At 40.3% G+C, this 21,974-nt stretch overlaps 1 protein-coding gene across 1 annotated transcript in view; it reads left to right on the top strand.

Annotated features, from left to right (window-relative positions):
* Nucleotides 1-18,459, top strand: part of LOC137614201 (guanine nucleotide exchange factor VAV3) — a 75,909-nt gene extending 57,450 nt beyond the window's left edge. Inside the window, exons 19-27 of the mRNA XM_068343861.1 lie at nucleotides 328-346; nucleotides 2,595-2,725; nucleotides 4,458-4,523; nucleotides 5,197-5,231; nucleotides 5,384-5,500; nucleotides 7,269-7,356; nucleotides 7,851-7,980; nucleotides 13,252-13,403; nucleotides 14,581-18,459. Coding sequence (XP_068199962.1) covers nucleotides 328-346; nucleotides 2,595-2,725; nucleotides 4,458-4,523; nucleotides 5,197-5,231; nucleotides 5,384-5,500; nucleotides 7,269-7,356; nucleotides 7,851-7,980; nucleotides 13,252-13,403; nucleotides 14,581-14,625 — 783 coding nt within the window. The 3' untranslated portion in view covers nucleotides 14,626-18,459. The remainder of the gene's footprint in view (nucleotides 1-327; nucleotides 347-2,594; nucleotides 2,726-4,457; nucleotides 4,524-5,196; nucleotides 5,232-5,383; nucleotides 5,501-7,268; nucleotides 7,357-7,850; nucleotides 7,981-13,251; nucleotides 13,404-14,580) is intronic.
* Nucleotides 18,460-21,974: the final 3,515 nt, after the last annotated feature.

Raw genomic sequence — 21,974 nt, 5'->3', positions numbered from 1 at the left:
TGAGATAACAGACTGAGTTGATACATTCATTCTGTCGGTATAGCAGTGGGGTGGGGGGGTTATATTTGTCGCGTTAGGCCGTGTGTTCAAACTAACAACAATAAGAGCAAAGCTAGAAAGCATTCCTGTCATATGTGATGTGTTTTCCTAAAGTATATGTTTTTTTATGTGTTTGGAATGACGGATGAAAAAAATATTACTGACTCAGTGGGGAAAATGCGTCAAATCATTCCTTTCCTCATGCGTTGGAGAGCCTGCATGGGCCTGTTTGTGTTTCAGTGTGTGACTTTCTCTTTATGTGTGTGTGTGTTGTTGTTTTTTTTGCAGAGCAAAGATCGAGATCCAGGTGAGAATAAAGTACCAAACATCTACACACCTCTCATTGTTCATAGCAGTGTTTACATGCATAGAGACTGCAAGACACAGTAGGTTTAGGAAATCATGCAGCAATAGCAGCTATTATTAGGTTTAAAATCATCAAAATTATCAAATTTTTCTTCTTCATAACAAGAATTTGCACGATGTTGTAATCTTGAGAATCTTAAAAAAATTGAAAGGATTTTTTTTACAATTACAATTTGTCTGTTAAATAGTAAAAAAATAAATACATACAGAAGTGTCAGCTTCTCACATTAATAGTTAAAAGAATAAAGTAACTGTCAAAACTGTTTGTAATTTAATTTTCACCTTCAACCAGGAACAACTTCCTTCATCGTTTTGTTAATGGGGTCACAGCTAGTTTGGCCCCTTCAGTTTTACCTGTGTCAGAGTTAACCTGTCTGTCAGACAAGACAGTGCAACAGTTTATGGCTATAAAAGAGTCGTGTTGTCCTGTTTGTGGTGAACAAAACCTAAACTGAGGTGCATTAAACAGCCCATTACCAGGTGTAGCTAACACTGTGAATGTAGCTGCTGTATTTCCCCCTTTCTGAGGCGTTCTGTCTCAGTCCAGCATAACACACAGCCTCCTTCATCTTGTGTGTTTATGTGCCTACACTACTTTGAGGACCTTTAATCTCTCATAAACTTGGCTTCCACCCTCATTTTTCCACCCTCCATCAATAACGTTACTGAAAATCATTTCTGACTGGAGACGCATTAAAATCAATAGGCATTTGATTGCCCCAGCCCTTGGCGTTTCATAACATTGTGACGCTGCTCCCTTTGTCTGTTTTCAAAGGCGCACTAACACTTGGCTTGTCCTTGTGTGGATAGGAATGCGATTCATGCCCCCAAGACTCAATTCTCCATGGCGCTGTGTCTTTAGAAGTCCTTTTCAGGCGAGCTAGCACATGTCAGGCTGCCAGTCTCTGTGCTGCAGTGTTGGAACGAACCCTGAAAAAGAAGCGAGGCTGATAGAGATGAATTAGTGTTCAATGCAATGTTGTTGACTCCTCTATTATTCGCCTTAAGCTTTATCCTTTCTTCATGCTCACACTTGTATTTGTTTTCCCACATTGCGTCTCTGAACGGCTTCATCACCACAGAATGCATAGTATAAACATATTATACATGATGGGGTTTCCACGTATGAATCCTTACTCAATTGTTTCGGTTTTTCCTGATCAATAAGAGAGCAAAGTCATGCAAAGTCACAGAGTGTTGACTGAAGTCATTGCAAGCATTAAATTTAGCTTGACAAAGAGGTATTACACTTGGAGTGACAGTGTAATCTATTACCTAGGAAGAAGTATTCTTCATTTGCTCCTGGCAACTGCAAAAGAAGAGGAAAAGTTGTGGAAATCGAGGTCTGGGCAGGCCGAGTGTCTCCAAAGAAAGATTATAAAGGCAAAGAAGACAATGCTTTTCGGCCAAATCTGATTCATTTTTGTCAAACTTCCATTATGATAATATACAAGAAAATGAGGGTTTTTCTTCTTTATTTTTGTCCTCCACCTAGGAGTCCAGTACATTTGGTGTCGCAGTAAAAGATATCCCAACTGATAATTTGTGTTGTATCTGGTAATCAGCCAGGCACCAGAGTGGACTGCTTCTTATCTGCATCATGATAATGGGTCCAAATTATCTGCAAAGGTTCTATGCAGACAAGGGGGAATGTACATGTTACTCACTCTAATTACATCTATAATGGGTTCATGAATAGTTTAATAGAACACAGACGCACCTTCAGAATGGTAAACATGCTTCTTTTGACCTGAAGTTTAACACAGAGGCATGTTAGGTCTCAAATGCAGCCAGGCTGCTAAGGTTCCAGGAAGGAAAACACAAAATCTCCACTGCAGCCTCAAATTTGAAAGTGCAAGTGCACGCCCCGTCTGAGGAAGGGCCCAAGAACTCATACGTGCTGCTCGACAAGATCAACAAGTAGTCACAAGTGAAGGATGAGTTTTCATTTAAGGGTGAATGATTCTTTTGAATAAATAAAGGAACTCGACTTGTTAAACACGATTTATGCACAGTGAATATTGACTTGGCAGATTTATTTCCGAATGGAAACAATATCAGTCTCCTCATTTTCCAGAGCTGCTTTTAGTTCTCAACCCTGTCTGCAGTGCAGCAGCAGTGGAGTTTTATGTACTGTAATATGAAACCCTTTCTGTTAGATGCTAACATACTAACTGATCCACTTGCAGGTATGCCAAAGATGCTGGTAATCAGGAACTACTTTGGCGTGCCAAGTCCTGCTTCAGGTCCAGCACTCAGTATCCAGACGGGTGACATCATTGAATTAATCTGCGCAGACATTCACAGCCCCTGGTGGCAGGTCAGAGGTCACACTCTCTCTTAATCACACAAATTCCAAGACTATACAAAGGCACTTACTGTATTTAAATCTCTCATACCTTCCACTGACATTCCATCCCACCTTTATCCTGACCTCAAATTCTGTGAAAATGGTCGAATGATCAGTTAACCAACTCTGCCTTTTTTTTATGAGTCAGATCAGGTTTAGCCAGATTGGCTTACTTTTTATTAAATAGGTTTTGTGCTCATGACCTGAATCATGCTGTAAGCTGAATATTTAACACCTGTGACTGTGTCAAAATAACATTTCAGGTGTATTTTTTTGAGTTACAACTGACAGACTTCAAATGAGAATCTTAATAAGCCGTTTCCTCGATTTTGATGCGTTCCAGCAGAGAAGTGACTGACTGGTCGTGTGAAACAGGCTGAACCACAGTCAGTGTGGCTCCAATGAGGTTGTACCTGCAGCCCGAGGAGCTCAGAGTGTTGACATATGATCAGACGGGTAACGAGGAAACTAACAAATGGTGCCATATTTAATACAGAACAGATAAAATGGATACAGAATTCAATTAATCCTGTGTAAAAGCTTAACCACAGGCAGTTACAGCCCCACAGTCAGCAAACATTCAACATCCATCCCCTTTGTAACCAGTGGACCACAATCATTTCTGTTGTGGGGGTGCATGACAAATAGCATTGATCAGTGCAATTTCATTTCACTCAACAGAAACCATCTGTTTACCCTGTCGGTTACCACCGGCTATAATCATTATCTCTTAGCGAGGATGTCGCGGGGCCTCATAGAAGAGTAAAATGTTCTTGTTTAGTAAGAATGTGACAGCTGAAGACGCCAGAGTCGTCAGGGCTGACAGAAAGACACCCACCCCCGCCCACCCACCCACAGGGATAGTAACTGCAAAATCAGAGTATCATGGTGGAAGGTTTAGATGATGTATGGATTCAGATCTGACATAATTTAACCACAAGCTAAGAATAAGAGTGGGGTTGTTTTTTTTTGCAATCAAGATGATCTGGGCATGTGAAATTTATAATCTGTTTAAAGATAATCTTGCATAAATACTTATGATCCAGTCATGTTTTCTGTATGTTCACCTATTTTTGGGTTATTCATGGTTCCTGAGACATCGTGCAGCGCTGTAGATGCTGCTTGTGCTGCCCAGCGGGCCGGTGTAACCCTGCTGGTTGGATTGTTACCCTGGTCAAGAAGTGTTCTGCTCACTAGTGAGATTTTCAGATCTAGTTGATGTAAGGACAGAAGACAAGCGTTTAACTGATTCTCACATCCGACGAAAGAAAAGTCTTGTATTAGAATTCTAACACAAAGTGACAGGCTCCAAAATAATGCACAGGAAAAACGATAATGAATTCAGATTATGTAATCTATTTTGTAAATGCAGCCTTGAGAGCATGCAACATTTTTAATCTAGCTTTTGAGTGTTGTGGTTTTGATTTCTGGAATCTGCATCTGCATCCAGAAATCCCCAATTTATACAGACCGATTCTCTCTGGCGTTGATAAATCGAGGCACTGTGCTTGACGTGTCGCCACCCAGGGAGGAATAACGAACTCATCCTCTTTCCTTCTTCCTGCCAGCTATTATTGCAACAACAGTTAACTAGGGCTGCAAATTTACACGCTTCAGTGTTGCAAGCTAATTGTTTCTGAATTATGGAGACGGAGTCAACCAGATGTACGTATATAACACAATTATCTCTCTGTGGTTTCAGGGCAAAATCCTGTCAACGAAAGAGGTTGGCTTCTTTCCTAGTGATGCTGTGAAGCCTTGCCCATGTGTAAGAAGTATTTCCTTCTTGTCTTTCTATACCAGGGCCTATTTTATCAACTGACAACTGATCACATGTATTTGCTTTCGATTCACTGATATGAACATAGTTGGGTCTCGGTGAATAAGGAAGGGTTAGCTGTATTACCTGGCATAAAAAGATTAACAGCGCTTGGCTTTTTATTTCCCAGCATAAGGAAGTTTTAGAGATAAAAGATGTTTTACTATCTTATTTCCTTTATCGGAGATGAAGGGAAGAAAAACAAGGAAGATGTTTTATGTTGAAAAATGTTTGTTTTTTTTTTAACTACAATGGAAAGCTGAGAGAGAAATAGTGTGTACTATCTACACTGACTTTACCGTGCATCAAATGCTTGTTTCTGCTTTTTAAATCTGTCCTCTGCTGCTTTGTCATGCTTCATTTGATAAAATGAAACTCGCAACATGTCCAGCTGCTTCAGGAACATGAGCTCCCCCCCCCCTAGATAATACGCTGTTAGGATGATTTTTGCATTGTAAAATTAAGTGGGGCGTTAAGCTGCTTTATTGGAGTTGTGCAATGTTTTATAGAAGCAGATATGCTTAGTACACAGTATTGCTGTCATGTTGTTGTTGGAGGTTGGGTGAGGGAAAGCTTGATGACAATAACAAAAACACATGCCCACGTTTGCTCTTCGTTCCAGGTCCCCAAGCCTGTAGATTACTCCACTCAACCCTGGTATGCTCACAAAACCAACAAACACACACAAGCAATTGCAGCCAAACACAGGAAGTTTAACTTTTAACATTTAGCACAGAGCCTGAATGTCCGTGACAAGTAGACAGTGTTCAGTGTAGCAGCGTCATGTCTTATTAAGTGTTGTGTTGTAGGTTTGCTGGGCCCATGGAGAGGCTTCAGGCAGAGGCAGAACTCATCAACAGGGTCAGCAGCACCTACCTGGTCCGCCATCGGAGCAGAGAGTACACAGAGTATGCCATCAGCATCAAGTGAGTGACATTTCAATCGATGCGAAACTACCTGAACACAAGCAAAATCGACGTCTTTATTGTGACAGTTTTTACATGTTATAACACAGTTATAAATGACTGACATTACTGAAATTTGTTTTTTTTTTAGCTGAGTATTTACTGAGAGTTATTCAGAGTTATGAGCTGTTTTTTTTTTTCCAGTAATCATTCAATGTTGTTGTTTCCCCTCAAAATGAGCAACTTGCCAGAGACAAACAGATGAACTGTCTGCTGGATTCATGGCATGCCTTCAGACAAAACACAGTATTTCAGATCTGACCCCTGGCGATACAACACGGCTCGACAGATTTATCGTTCCCCTCCAGAGTGATGTGCTTCTCTCTCTGTGGCTGAGACAGCAGTTAGCAGTAGTTCTGTGTAGGAATGTGACCAAACCAGGCTGCTAATGCATGTAATGGTGCTCATTGTGGTTTGACCTCAAGAGCCACAAACAACCCGACTGCTTTAGAATTAGAATCATACGGCCACTTGGTATTTACATATGTATCATATGTATATCTTGGTATTTACAAATTAACCTTGGGGGTGGCAGTGACCCTACAGAAGATAAACGACAATCGCTGTGAACACGAGCAGCAAAAAGAGCTGGAAGTCCACAAGGAGCTGGCGTCGTCTCTCCAAGCAGCCGTCCTTTAAACTTCATTTAACTCTTTTAAGAATCCTCCTCTCGCAGAATGGATCACTTTCACTGTCTTCAACTTCCTTCTGTGCCAGAGTCTTAATTGCTCGTGTTTTCACAGACACTGCGCTCTGAGCGGCACAGAGAAGTGTTCAAGGTTATTAGAACCTCCCCATGACAAAGAAAGGCAGGGCAGAAGAAAAAGCCTGTGATGTTAGAACAACACTTTAAAAGTAATACTCACAGGAGGGAGGTGAAAAGAGATGCCAGATTTTTGATGATTGTTTCCAAATAGCCAAGAGACCCAATCCTGTGCACAGTAATTAAGCTCCAACACTTTGAATCACTGTATTTCTTTAAAATAAAGGCCTTTTCCTGGTTAAATCTGTCCTACAGACAGAAGGAAGACCGTACAAAGCTCCAAGAAAAGTTAACTGTGATAAGAAGACAAGAGAGTTAGCTTAGGTTAGCACAGAACCCTCAAAAGACAAAAATATTATTGTAAGGTTAAAGCAACTCAAAATGCTAGCATCCTTATCTAAACAAGGACCATAGTCACGCCATATATTTACAGATGATTCACTCTTATTGGGTCTTAGATGGCGTCAAGAGGGGAAGTGGAAAAAAATTTCAAAGTATGAAAATTTTGTACTGCTTATTATTTAATTTTAAAATAATTAAATAATTATTTTTGAGTGTGGTTATTTAGTTTATCATACTCCATTGCTTTGCTTTCTTTGACTCAGTTTGTTCACTATTTGTAACTGGGTTTAATTATTCTTCATGAGCCGTTTTTGTTTTGGTCTGTTTTAAACTTATAAATGTAGTTTAAGAAAATGTTCTATTCATTCAATTGAAAGCTATCGTATGTACACAAAAATGTTAAGTCTGTTCCCCCCTATTGGTGGTGTTAAAAAATCAATGGTGGGCGGTGATGTGGGGCACATTTTCCTCCAACCACGCCATCATTCACGTGTTGGAAACCTTTGGGACCCTATGCATCAACAGCAACAGCGACGCTCTCCACTGGGACGAGGGGCCTGCCACCGATCGATGGCAGTGATCAGAGACGGAAATTACACTCATAACTTATTCAATGGCCCACAGGTACAACAACGACGTGAAGCACATAAAGATCTTGACCAAAGAGGGCTGCTTCCACATTGCTGAAAACAAGAAGTTCAGGAGCATATTAGTAAGTCAGCCTGTTTTTTTTTTTTTTTTTAATTCCACCGCTGGAAATCATAAATAAACCAATGTGTTCACTTAATGAAGTGTCAGAACCAGAATTTTATTTTAGCGGAGTGCACAAAAATAGCTGTGGTTAGAGACATGTTTATACAGGCCGCAGGGCTTCAGAGGTAAAGATAAGTGCAGCGCATACTGGAAAGGTTCACCACACTTTTTTTTCATTCTGTGACTGTGATTTCTGTTTATCAGATTTTTGAGTGTAATTTTTAATGAGTAGAGTGTGTCAAAACAGTTTTGTTTTTTTTAAACACCTGTGATTTTCAATGTTCTTTGTAGAGTCAGAAGACACGATTCACATCTACAGCAGTTTGACAGCAGCAATATTTAATTTGTTGCATTTCACTAGAGAAATGTGACATTTAGGACAACACAAATCCAAAAGATTGATTGTTGCTTCTGTGTGTGTGTGTGTGTGTGTGTATGTGTGTGCGCTTCCAGGAACTGATCGAGTACTACAAACACCACTCCTTGAGAGAAGGTTTCAGAAGTCTGGACACCACGCTGCAGTTTCCTTACCGGGAACCTGAGAACGCTGCTACGCTCCACATCAACCGGTCGGGTGGCAATAGTGAGTAGACCCGAAGAAACCATCCACAACCCAAATAATAACAACAACATTAAATAATGTGTTCATTCACATGAATAATAAATGTGCAAAATTATTTCTCACATCTAAAATGTGAATGCTCCATTTTCAATTTTTCATTTGATTATTAATTGAAAAATAAATATTGACATACCTGTTGTCAGTCCCAGAGGAAAGCAACTAGGTGGAATAAGACTTTAATAGATGGACACGGTTTTACTCATCCCCTGAGCCTCATGTTATTTCTTGTTATTAGACCTGTACATGAAAACAGAGCTGATGCCTGTTTTTCATAAGAAGACCCGCGCTCCTGGGTGGTTAGATCTGGCCTCCAGGGGCCCGCCGATAGCTCCGGGTCTGCACGCTGACACCTACTCAGCATCAGCTGGGATCTGACTCTTTGCTGCTGCTTCATGCTCCTCTCACTGCATTTCCTGGCTCTGCTCATTTCTTTCATTCTTATCCAACATCCCTTCTGGCTCTCTCTCTCACACAGGTTTAGTTCCCTTCAGATCATCACAGCCTTAGAGAGTTAGGTTGCTGATTGTTGTTTAAAGCACTTCACTCTCTTCACATGTTAATTGTGCTGAACTCTCAAATACGCTCTTCGATTTCATAATTCTATCTGCAGATATTTACTAAAGATGGAATCTATTCCAGTTTCAGGGCAGAAAGGAAATCTGTTAAACAGATTTTAATGCACTTGCATTCTATTATTAGCTATTATTGCAAATTTACATTACTTTAAACTATTGCCAAGCTCTATTTACACATTTATTTTTACATTGAAAATTAGTGAACCATCGGTCAGTCTATCCTACAAGCCTCTCTGTAGGTTGTGCTCTTGAAAACAGATCGTTTGAGCTGTGTATTTTTTTACAGTATTTTTCCAGTGTAAAAATGGGAAATACGTTCTTTTATGCACAGACTGTTTAACACATCAGGACAAAGCAGCACACAGATGATTATTTATGCATGCGGCTGCTGTCTCTCCTTAACGGTGCGACTCAGCCATTACTCTAACTAACCTGATTCCGCTCCACAGGTAGTCCGATGAGATGTTTTTCCCTCTGAGTCAGAATTTAACAGGTGTAAAGTACGTTACTTTGAACTAGGATTTTAATGAGATGATGTTTGGGTTTGAAGTGAAGCAACAGATAAAACAGCAGGGCATTGTCAGATTGCCAGCTCAGGAGTGACTGCAGATAATACTGTGAGGAAAAAACACTGTATTTAAAAAACACACAGTATATGAAATGGAATTTTATGCGTCTGTCCTGGTTGCAGTCATGGATTTTGGGTTTTCTTTCTTCAAAGGAAAATTATTGAATTTGTATTTATCATATCATGTTGTCGTGAACATGGCAACATTACAAGTGCTTTAATGGACCACAGTTCTGAGAAAGCATGTATAATTAAAAAATAACATGGTCCTTTTTGACAATTGTCTATAATGACCCTTATGGCAAAGTTTATTTGCGATATATTGTTGCCATGGAAGGCAAAAAGGGGACATTTCTAATCATTGATCACTTTTGACCCAGGACACATAATTTATCAAATTTCTTTTATATGCTCAAATGTGTGAGAAGAAAACTGAAATCAAAGCGAGCCTTTAGTTTTCCTTTTCCATTGTTGTCCAAACTGCAGTTTTTTTGGGGGATCCTGATTCTTGACAAAATCCAGTTCACCTTCTACATGCTGACATATCTGATTATAGGAAATGGTGCCTCACTCCTCCTCCAGACATACCGCTGATGCAAAGTGATAAAAAGTTCCAGTTTTGTTGCCCAAAACATGATTTTGAATGTATCAGAGCCAAATTAGTGAAGCGATAACCTCCACGCTGATCTTTCATTAAATTCCTTCTTCACTGCGTGTATCTTCTGCCTAATCGAGTGAATTTGGCACAATTAAGCTGTAAAACATCCATGTTTAACTGACAGAAGCTGCTTGTCTCAAGCTACGCCAGAAGTGTTTCAAACTGAGCGTGAGCTGAGGCAAAGCATCACTACCCATCAAGTGGTTCATGGAGAACACTTGACCTCAGTGGGGAAATGAGGTTTCATTCAAACATGTTTGGTAGCGTGTGCAATGAAGAAAATAGCCTGGCTTGCTGACAATCATTTTCTATGTGGGAGAGAGTTGAACAGATTGTTCAGAGATATTTGATTGTTCCAGACGAGGCCTGTGTTTCAAAAGCTGCTTCAAATGACAGAAAGAGATCTGCCGTCCTCGCGTTCAGTTCCGGTGGGGTCTTGCGTCCTGTGGGCAGCCTCCCCCTGTTGCGCACACGTTCTTTCCTCTCTTTCACTTGAAATAACTCTTTTGTTCTGATTTCCGTCTTCCTCAAGCACTGCTGGAAGATTGTTAATTACTGTCATCCAAAGACCACGTTTTGTTTTTTTTTGATAGGTTTGTAGAAAGACACATTTTTCCAACTGGTTTTCTTTCTTTTTTTAAAGAAAATACACCAACCGCGACAGCAGAAGTACTAGTTTTACAAAAGCAGACAGCGTGTATGGGACGCTGCGCTGCCGAGTGGATGCTAAGTCATGGTGAAATGATCAGATGCATGTGAACAGTGTGTGTGTGTGTGTGTGTGTCAGTGCTTTATTAGTGTGGTCCACGATTCAGATGTAAAATGCAGCTGGTGTTGCGGCAGCTGTTTGGCGTGGAGAGCTATCCCTCTTCATATTGTTTGTACCCATGCACCATTAAGGTTTGCTCAGTTTGTCTCAGCTGTGTTAACTTGCCCATGGTGTTGTTGCAGGCACCCTTATTTTTCATAGAGATCGGGCATTTTTCTGCTATTACGGCAATTAGATTGTCTGTTCCCAAAGGCAGAGACGTGAGCTTCTGCGCAGGGCGGGAAACACTTTATTAGGGCTAGACTGGGACAGGCTGTTAAAGAACGTGACAAAGGGCCAGCGGTGTGGTTGTTTCTCTAGTTGTTTGCAACATAAAAGTGCGGTTAGTAGTTCTAAAGCAGATGAATTAGCAATGTGGATATTTTCAGCATCAGAACAACAAGAAAAATAGAGAAAAAGTACCGTAATGGTGAGAATAAATAAAGCAAATCAAGCATTTATGTGAAGGAGTGTATCTGCAGTTGTGTCTGAGGCACAGCTGCATGATTGTCTTTATAAATATGCAAATAGGAATCTATTCCCCAATGCTGTAATTGTGAGCACGCTGCATGTTCCTCCCAATTAAACGAACAAGCAAAGACGTCATCCCCCATTAATGGAGCAAGTGTGCTTTTAGCCGTTCGAAACAAGACGTGTCATTGCTTCTTAGTTTAACTAAATGTTAGCAGGGCTGCTGCACCAGAAAACAAAAGGTTTTCTCCACACGGTGCCCATATCATAGCTAACAGCCTTAATGAATTACCCAGCATATGGCTCCTCTATTACCAGCCATGTTTCTTTTATCAAACTGCAACTGTTCTCTTTATACCTCTGAAAAAAAAACATGTTATTTTTCTCCTTTGCTTCTCTCTCCCACCATCCTGCCCTCTCTCTCCCCCCCCTCACATCCCTTCCCTTCCCTCCTGGCCTGACCTGCTATAGCCCCATTGCTCTGCGGCCTCTCTTTTGTATCTCCTGCCGGCTACAGCTTTGTACCTCCTTCCTCTGCTCCCTTTTGGTCAGGTACAGGTATCTCTTCTCTCTCTCTGTCTCTCCACTCGACTCCTCTCCCTTTCATTGGTTTTGAAGGCTGCTCAGCGGGCTGGCTGTAGCTCGCTGAATGTCTGTCTTATCATCTGCCATCTTGCTTCCCATTGTACATGTCGTGTCCCCCCCCCCCCCCCCATAGTCGTGTGTGAACACATCTTATGTGGAGAATAGATGTTAGTAGTGCATGCATGTAACGCATGTTTGTGTGGTAGGCAGGAATTGTGGTGCTTGAGGTGTTTCCTGAGACATTTGTAGCTGGTGTGTGTTTGTTCGTGTGTGTGTGGGTGTGTGTGTCCGTCAAAGTAAAGGTAGATATGTCCACGTACACAGAGCACCCCATATTGGATATTCTATCCCCACGGCCAGGTTGTAGAGGTCTGACATTCCATTTCCACCTGTCAGCTTAGCCCAATTCGACCCACCAGTCGGCGCGGGGCGGGGGATGGAGGAGTGGTAACTAGCTAACCTTCTCCATAGCTGTCTCTCCATCCACTGATGAGCCACACACACACACACACACACACGTTTGTCAGAATACTCTGGCTGCAGATACTCTACATACTTCTTGTTTGATTAGGCGACACAAATGAAAATGGCAAACGGACAAACCGATCAGTTAGCTGAGCTCTTTTAGTCATCACCTATATCCGTTCTAACTTACGGTTGTGAAGGTATCGGTGTGCAATGAAAACGATGTTTTAGCATCACTTGAAACCATCGAAACTGAATTTACGAACAGATCTCAAATCAGATTTTCAAGCTGCACAGATATGAGTGATAGCACAAATGTGTTGATATGTGACTTTTCATGTACCAGCACTGTGTGCAGGTTGTGAATAATCAATACAATTAAAATTATAGTATGACAATCTGCTTTTACATTCACGTTACTTAAATTTATACACTTACAATAATTTAATTGTTAAAATCAATTAGAGAGAAATTAGATTAGGACTTTTTAAAAAAAAATTTACTCCTGAGTTAAGTTGAACACCAAGAAACTTAATAAATCAGGTTCCACAATTTAAAACCTAGTCTTTGCTCTTTTTTCAAGGAGTTGAAAGTAAATACGAAAACAGTTGCCGTAGTAACATCTCCTGTGATAAAGGAGTGCCTCAACAGCATTCAGCATTATTGTAAGTCTGCCAGGACAGAAAGGACTGAAGTCTTTAGACGGTGTTACACATTGTTGATCATCCCTTCTGTGGCCTTTTGGCCTGTAAATAAAATATGATAAAGAAGCAAACATATAAGTTTTCAAAGTATCAAAAATCCGTCTACGTTTAAACTCTTTTGACTTTGCTCTAAGGCTGGATTACTATTTTTTTTTTTTTTTCAGGTCTACTTACAGATCATTAAATATTGTTATCATTCTATGCTAACCTCGCTGAAATGAGAGCATTCCTGTGTTTAAATTTCGTAGGTTGGTGTTTTATTAAACCATATATCACTTTTTGACTACATCTGTCTATGTGTGTACATGTGTGTATGTTTCAACAGAGAATTACATTTCTTTTAAATTATTATTGATGCATCTCCTTGAACCTTGGTTTTCTTTTTTTCCTCTTTCTAGTGTTAACTCCTAAAGTGATCGGCGCTGCCATCGCACGGTACGACTTTTGCTCCCGCGACACGCGGGAGCTCTCACTACAGGAAGGTGATGTGGTGAACATCTACACAAAGTCTGGAGCCAACGGCTGGTGGAGGGGCGAGGTCAATGGCAGGGTAAGTGGAAGCTTTAACTTGTCGATAAAACACACTTTGCCATTACCAAACCCATTGGGGGAAAATAATCTGGGTGGTATTGACTTCCAGGATATTCACTTCTGAAAGAGGCTCGCCAAGTTTGAGAGGTGAAATGTTGCTGCAGCGTTTTTCATTCATCTTCATTCAATACATCAATCCCAGTGAATAATTGTAGGTTTGCACGACATCTATTGAACTAGAACGCTTTTAGAACTATCCTCTACTTTGTTGACTCAGTAAATTTCTTCAATTTGGCTGTTAAATTTTTAAATACTTTCTAAGTACTGTTTGACATCAGCTTTTAAAAGAAAAAAAAAAATTGGCAAATAATCTTGTCTGCAAGTACCTCAGAGGGAAAATTCAAATTTAGCGTATTTTATACTTAGCTTTTCTTGAATACCTGTCCAATATATCTTTTTTCCCATATCTTCACTTGGAAGAGATCATTTGTTGCTCTTGTGCATCTTGAAAAGATCGATGTGTCGTCCAAAAGCACTTTATAATCTGCCATGCATTACCGATGTTCTAAAGGTAGAACGCGTCTTGACTCCCACTCACATTCGCTGTATTTTAGTTTGCTGGAAAGTTGGATGGACTCACCAATCCGGTTTGTGTGTGTTGATGCTTGTTTACCATGTAAGAGATGCTCGACTCTTGACAAACTACTTATGTAACGTTTCAACATTCCTTCAGGTTTAGTTCAGCAGTAGAAGTGATAAAAACTTATACACCAGCTCTGCAAACTGTTTGCATTGTTTGTCAGTGTGTTTACTTTTTAAACTGTTTTTTAATATTTATGACAGCTTCAATTTTTTAAGTCATACATGACAATACCAACTGCATTAGTTACTGTGGTTTATTTTATTAAGTAATAAAGCTGTCTTTATTTCAGATGAAATCTCACCTACTCATCATTTTAACTTTATTTAAAGTGAATATTCCAAAAAGTGGCTAACACTGCATTATATTTTTTTTGTTTTTTTAACTGATGCCTCATCTCTTTTTTCAAATATATTTTCTCATGTTTTGGAGCTATAGAGATGTTTAAATGTCTTGGAAATCGTTATCTGAATCGGATCAAAGAAAGAAAGACAAAGGGTGTCCACCATAGATTAAAACTCATTCTGTTACTTGTTCCTATTTGTCCTGTCGTCAGGTCGGCTGGTTCCCATCCACTTATGTAGAGGAGGGTGATGAGTGAGGAAGTGAAAAAGAATGGGATGAAGGGAGAACAGCAGCCACGGCGTAAGCAAAGTGAACAAACTATCACAACAAAGACAGCGCTGCTAACTCGGGCATTAGCAGACGGCGTCAGTCTCCTTGATGGAGTCCTGTTGCCTACAGCCATCCCAGAGGCCGCCGGGAGACAACAGGACTGCAGCGCATTTGCAGACACAAAAATGGCCTCATCATTTCTGGTGTGGCTAAGTGACTACCAACTAGCAGCTTGCTTGTCAGCGGGGTGCACGCTGATGCCAGACACCCCATCTGCCCTCCCCAATTTTATCCATCCATCCATGCATCCATAATTCAGCCTCCTCTCCCTTCCTCCTTCTACCTCTGCCTGCCACGTCTTCAGCTCTCACCTGTTTCTGCTCTCCAAGTCAGATGTCAGAGACCCATCAAAAGTAGATACTATGAAAAGCAATTCCTCTGCTCATCCATCCATCCATCCATCCATTCATCCATTCATCCATCCACCCATCCATTCCCTTTGGGAACAGACTCATCTGATCTTAAAGTTTCTTTCTTTCTCATCCTTTTCTCGCTGTGAAAGAATTCCCGTCAGTCTTGACCTTGTGTGTTTCCTGCACTAATACAACTGGTTATTGATGACACAGATTCACCCACACGCCACCAGCCTCTCTTCCCATTCAGATTGCAATCGCACACACTCTTACAGGAGATGTAGGAGAGGGATAGCATCGCTGCGTGGTGCCAGCTACTGATTGCTGTTGTTCCTATTTTCCTCCCACCTGCTGCATTCTTTATCTCCGGCTCAGCCTCTCGTGTCTTTATTTGTCTTTGCCATTCATGTTCCCCTCCGCTGAACGGATGGCAGCTCTGTCGGCAGGAACACATTCACAGAGGGTTTATCATATCGGATGCTTTAGCAGCTTGTCTAGGAACGAGCCACCCTACCTTAGAAGCCTCTTGTCCCTTTAACCCGAGAGAGAAAGCCAGATGAAATACAAAAACCTGCGCATCGCTTTCTCCTTTGTTCCTTCTTCTATCTCGTATAAAAGATATGATGGAGTTTGATTGATTTCTTGCAAAATGGAGCTGCTGATGCATGCATTAACAGAGATATTTGTTTGTAGGAGACTTTTGCTGCAAGAAAATTTAATGACAGTATTTATGTAGGGGTACTTAACTCCAAAAACCTGATGTCAGCTTTCAGAAACATTTTTCCACCACATCTATCTTGCTGCTAAGTGTCCTCCCTTCCCTTTTCTGTATTCCACCCTGACCTCCTGTATACGGTAAAGTCTTCTTAATCCACAGTGAAGGAAGATTTTCCAACAATTTGAGGGAATAAAGACCTTCACAGCAAAACATGCTGCACAAGGTACTTGAAAGGTGAAGATACACCATTTTACCATCACAAGCGGAATAAAATGCCAGTGTACACAGATACAATACTTCTGTCTGGAGGTTAAACCAGGAGTAAGTCTTGTGCTGTGACCTTATATTCTCTGCTGGGATGTTAATAATCCCTTTTTTACACATTTTTTTCCATTAAAAAATAGCATTTTATACTTGTTTTCTTAAAAATCTGTACATATCAGCATCTCATTCAAATTACACCATGTTCTGATTACTTAATGGGCAGAAGACAGACAAACCCACAATCACCTAATCATAGGTCATACCTGCAAGAGAGCTAAAAACTAGTCAGTTGACTTCCTCAGCATGTTACAGGCCATATTTCCTTCCCACGGTCTTTCTCCCTTTTGCACACACCCACGCTCGACATTTTAATCTCTTTTGTCTTAAGAAAAACTACTTATATAACATACATTGTAAATTAAATGCGGTATTTGTCATAATTTATAGGCTGCAGCTCCATGGAGTTATCACTTTAGGTGAAAAACATGGATAAATACTAAAGGAGAAATTGAAAGAATAGAGAACTTTAAAGTATAATAATATATGTGATATCCAGATTTAACTGCTTGTTCTGATCCAGGAAGCCATCATGTGGCGAGTTAAGTGTTTTTGTGAACCCATCATAGGTCTTTAAAGTGGTTTCAAGATCCCCCTGAATTAATTTTTATTTTCTCTATAATTCCATTAATAAGTACAATGACAAACCTTATTAGTATATTCCCCTTAGATTTTTCTACATATTCTTTGTCTAAAAATCTAATTTGTGGTCCATGGTCTGATTTGTGTGACTTCAGGGGTCTTTGATGTGAAAAAGGAAACCACTCTATTTTTAAAGCTCATATTGTTTGATTACCAATGGATGTCAGACATCTATTTTGTAAATTCACATATATAAAAATTGTAATCATATTCTTTGGCAGACAACCTAATGGAGCTTTTAATGTGTGATCACCACTATGAACCCCCCCGACAGCCCTGCCATCTTACTGTTTAACAACTGGATTGGAAAAAAATATGTCAAAAGGTTCACACTAATGGACCTCAGCTCGACTGCTGCTGCTTCAAGCCATTTTTATCAAATGTCATTAAGTGACCACTAGATGGCAGCATCCTAAACCTGTCCTCTTAGGGCAGCCACTTTCAATTTGGAATTAGGAGATGACATCATCAGATTAGGCGAATAACGTTTAAATCAGCTCTTATCATAAGATTAAGAGCAAAAGAGGACACTAATAAGACAAAAAAGCAAAAACAAATTAAAAAATGGTCGAGAGTTACAATTTAAAAAGTAACTCCTACTATGAAAGAATTTTCAGAGAAATGTTGTATTCACTGAATTTCCCTTTGAATTCCTGGAATTTCATGACCAATGGGAAGCATGAGGATGACATTCCTCATGTCGTCTTACTCCCTGAATTATCTCATCGCAACAGCTTTAGGTCATCTAGGGGTAAGATTTTAAAATTCATGGAATCCAGTTTAGATTTCTCTGCAATTTCAGGAGGAGTGTGAAGGTGGAGTGTGCCACTCTAATTGCAGACTCTGGTAATCCACTCCTCTTCCACCTAGATGAACTCTGACAGCAGGGCCATTTACAACTGCAGGCCTCCCTCTGTCTGCATGTCCAGATTTTTTTTTTTTTGTGCACCAGAGGGACAGCAGGAAGGCTCAAGGGTATCTGTGATCTCATCATTACACCATCTCCTCACCTCCACGACCTGCCTGCATCCATCTCTCTGTCGGATCCCCTCTCTCTCGCTCTGCCTCACCTTGTCACTTCCCACTCTCGCACCATCTATCTTTCATCCAATCTCTGTCTTCTCGGTTTCTCTCTGTATGCTGTCCCTCACCCTGATGCTCTGTGGGCTTTACTGTTGTATATTCGGCGGGAGGAGAGCTGAAGATTCAGTATTACCAAGAGGAGAGGCAGGTGATCAGATTTTCTCTAAACATTCACAGCAAAATGGATACTGGATTAATTTGACCTTAGATTAATAGGCACACACACACACACACACACACACACACACACACACACACACACACACACACACACACACATACATTTTGACAGAATTCAGGGCTCTTTAGTAACCTGGATTGAAACCTAGTAGTTACCCATGCTTGGAAAAAATGAATTTATGGATAGAACATCCAATATTTAATAAATGAAGAAATAATCCACCTACTCTGCTGTGAGTGCTAACTCTTTCCTGTTGTGTTATTCCCATAAAGCCAAAGATGTACTTTGTGCATACATACAATGTTGTGTCTCATAACCATGGTACCTGACCGCTGTGGCCTCACTCTTTTAACTGTGCAATCTTTAATATGTAGCATTATCCTGTATTGTTGTTGTATTATACTGTAAAATATGTACATAAAACATAATAAAGATATACATGGCTTCTTCTAATGTGTGATACCCTATAACTCATTACCTTGTTTTTTTTATGTGAATATTTCAAATATGAATGAATGTAAGACTATTGTTTATTCATATTGAATGCAATAAATAAGCAAACAGTCATGGGAAATTCAAAACTTTATCTTATCACAATACAATTAGATAATTTCACTTAGAGTACTTGAATATTTGACAAAAATTTCAGGCTTTTGAAACCCAAGAACATCTTTGAGAATCAGACTATCAGAACTAAAGTAAAATAAAACTAGCTCATCAATTATTCAACTATTTGTTTCTGCAATTTGAGTGAATGCATCCTAAAATATTTTCTGCTTTGAAATTATGACATCAAAAGAAATAAAAATCAGCCTGGCTGAAAAAGGTGCTCAGCAGGATACACCAGAGACACGGTGATAGGCAAATTCCACAGAGTATCTGGTGGAAATATTCCCCTTGATGAAAAGTTCTATGTAATGAGTAGAAGTTAATCTTAGGAAGTACTGAAAATGTAAAATGTGGTATATTGACACCCCCCCCCCAAAAAAAAACCAATTGGTTATATTTATGCCATTTTATCTTATTTAGACAACAGTTCTTGGAGATTTAGCATGGAAACTTAAGGAGCCACTGCTCAGGTTGATTTCCAATAAAAACTGTTACAATTTGAAGGTGAATAAATTTAGTTTCAAGATAAATTTTCTGTGGCCTTTCAACTGCTAGAATTGTCAGACTGGAGCCCACAAAAGAGGATTCTGAAGCAAAACTCCAAAAACACAAGATCTTCACTTCATAATTGGGTTCAGCTCACAAAAACTCAGTCCCACAACAACGGAATCCTGTGTGGCGTCAGCCTGAAGCAGCTTTAAAAAATGAAATCAGGGCTAAATCCAAGAGAACATGAGGAGAAATCTACTAAATTGTAGTCACTGAAAATATTACAGGATGGCACACGGATTAAATACACAGGAAGTGTTATGAGGGACAGGTGATACCAGGGTGGGGCAGCTAATCACACAGGAGGGGGGCATATGGGGGGCAGGAAGTAAAGTGTCTGACACGAGGGACATGGGTCAGTGTCAAAATAAAACAGGAACCACTGATAAAAACTGAAAACACGTGCACAATGAGGCCTCAGGGTTACCTAGATTTCTTTTGTTTGAAAGTAAATAAGAGGATCCACTTGGTTATTGTGAAATGTTTCATTTGTGTTGTACCACATGCAATTATTTTTGAATTCAAATTTCAAATGACACACACACACACACACACACACACACACACCCAAGGATCACAGTCCTGAAAATATGACGTCCTCGGTGTACAACGATCTGCGAATCCAACTCCAGCCAGTAATTGAAAACTAAGAGTGTAATTTGGCCTCCCTCACAGACAGCCTCATCTCCTTTGGCTCAGCTGGCCCAGACATCCTGGCTAAAATTAGAACTGTGTCTTAAAGTATAACAGTTCTTATGGAGTGATGTTTACTGCCATGTTTTGTTGCTGTTCCCGCCACAGGAATAAATAACCCGCAACCAGCAGGGTGCTGTTTCTCACTAGCCCATTGGCTAATAGGTGAGAATGAATATGGGGACTTTGTTGCTGTTGTCATGCTGATAATAATGATTTTAAATGAAGTTCTAAATATAGTGAATTAAAATTAATGCAAAAATGTACAAGCTACAGAAACAGGAATGTGGGTGTGTGAAACCATGCTCTGAACAATTGTACAAACGTGCAGAGGACGCAGACCATATGTTGATGCATCCTGTAGTTTCCTCTTAAAAATAATTGTGCATATGTGTGCAGGGCTAGTGTGTGTTTTGTTGTGTGGGTGGTGGTCTCATCTGCCATCTGGTGCTAGAATACCTGCAGTTGCTTTAGCTGGACTGAGATCGAGACAAGAAAAAAATAAAAAGGATGTGTGGTGTGGGACGTTGTGACCGGCTCTACAGGGGTGGAGAGAGACGTTGCACTAAATACCCATCAGGTGGACTTCACCTTGGCTGCACCAGTCTGGATCCACCACCAGTCCACTGCTCAGTTTGCTCCACCAGCGTGACAGATGGCTGGTGAGAGGGTGACATCAGCTTGTTTCAGTGCGTGGAGAGGCTGTTAGGATCTAGCTCTACTGCAGTCTCCTCAAATACTAAAATGGAAATGGAGGAAGAGCTGAGAAGCTGATGAAATGAGAAGATCTTGTCACTGATGATATAAGAGCAGAGGCGGGTGATGGTATCCGTCCAAATCAGAGACCCCGGGACATGATCTTCAGCCTGGTCTGACACTACATATTACAGTCACCAACTTTGTTGGTGTAACAGATGCTGTGATGTAAGCTTCATGGTTCTGTAACAAAATGTGGATATGACACACTTGAACGTCAAGCTAACCAAACACGCAATGTCAGATTGTGCTCTTGTGAAACGAGAATAAGTCGCTGAAAATCATACGTAGCGTGCTACATTCTTCTTTTTCCTGCATTTATTGTATTCCATTGCTGCCCTTCCATTGCTGAAAAATGAAACTAAGGCAAAAACCTCTGGTAATTTACATTAACGTGCTAAGAATAGAGCTATATTGTATTTCATCCTCTTAAATCCTAGGCATAATACAATGATGAAGAAAAAAAATATTTTTACCAATGATATAAGATTAGTATCTTTGGAAGCTAATTTTTGGAGTTCAGTCAAAAAAATCTAAGGATTCCTAAAGGTATTAAATTAATATAAGTCCTCATAAATAAAGTGACCTGCTCATAGCACTTGTGGAGTCTTTTCTGTCCTTTCGCTCCACCTCATTCCAAATATCAGTATGCCATTTTAACCTGCCATGTTTTGACTTCTTTTACTTGTCTACGTGCTTTTGTCTTACCCTGTTGTTTTCGTGCTGTCTGGACTTATTGCTGTCTTTTGAGGCCATGAGGGAGACATCATCATTGCCAGATGGCATGGCTGCTGTGAGTAAATATTAAGCAGCACTCTTTTCCCCTGTTTTCCTGGGGAATATCAGGGCTGCATAAACACTGAGATGTCGTCTATGGAGCACACTCTGACAACTCATCTCCATAAAACATACACACATGGCCATTCAGAAACACACACACACATGCATATGCATATACACACACACCTGTATGAGCTGGAACATGGATCTTTCTTTACAGGTTGCGGCAATGCTGCATTGGCCTTCATTCTCACACATTAAGTATTCAGCATTGATTCCAGCTAACATATGTCTTCTGTGTGCACGTCGTCATGGCTTGGTAAGCAAAGTGCGTGCAGGGTCATTGCATGTATTCCAACAAGCACCAGCATGGAGTGAAAGCACAATCAGTTTGACAGTTCTCTGCCATAGACTTGTCTTCCAGCACCTGTGCAAACACATGTGACAAACATGTCAGCCCCAAACCACCAACATGAAACCGATGGTGGAACAAACATTGTCTCCAATAACAATAAGAATCATAAAACGGTTGAAAAGTTACCTTTTTCCTGCAAGATATACTCGTCATCAACCGCGTTATTCCTTTTATG

The sequence above is a fragment of the Antennarius striatus genome, chromosome 20 (assembly GCF_040054535.1).
Source record: "Antennarius striatus isolate MH-2024 chromosome 20, ASM4005453v1, whole genome shotgun sequence".
NCBI classification, from domain to species: Eukaryota; Metazoa; Chordata; class Actinopteri; order Lophiiformes; family Antennariidae; genus Antennarius; species Antennarius striatus.
Note: the sequence above shows the minus strand (reverse complement) of the source record. Positions and strands in the feature narration are given on the sequence as shown.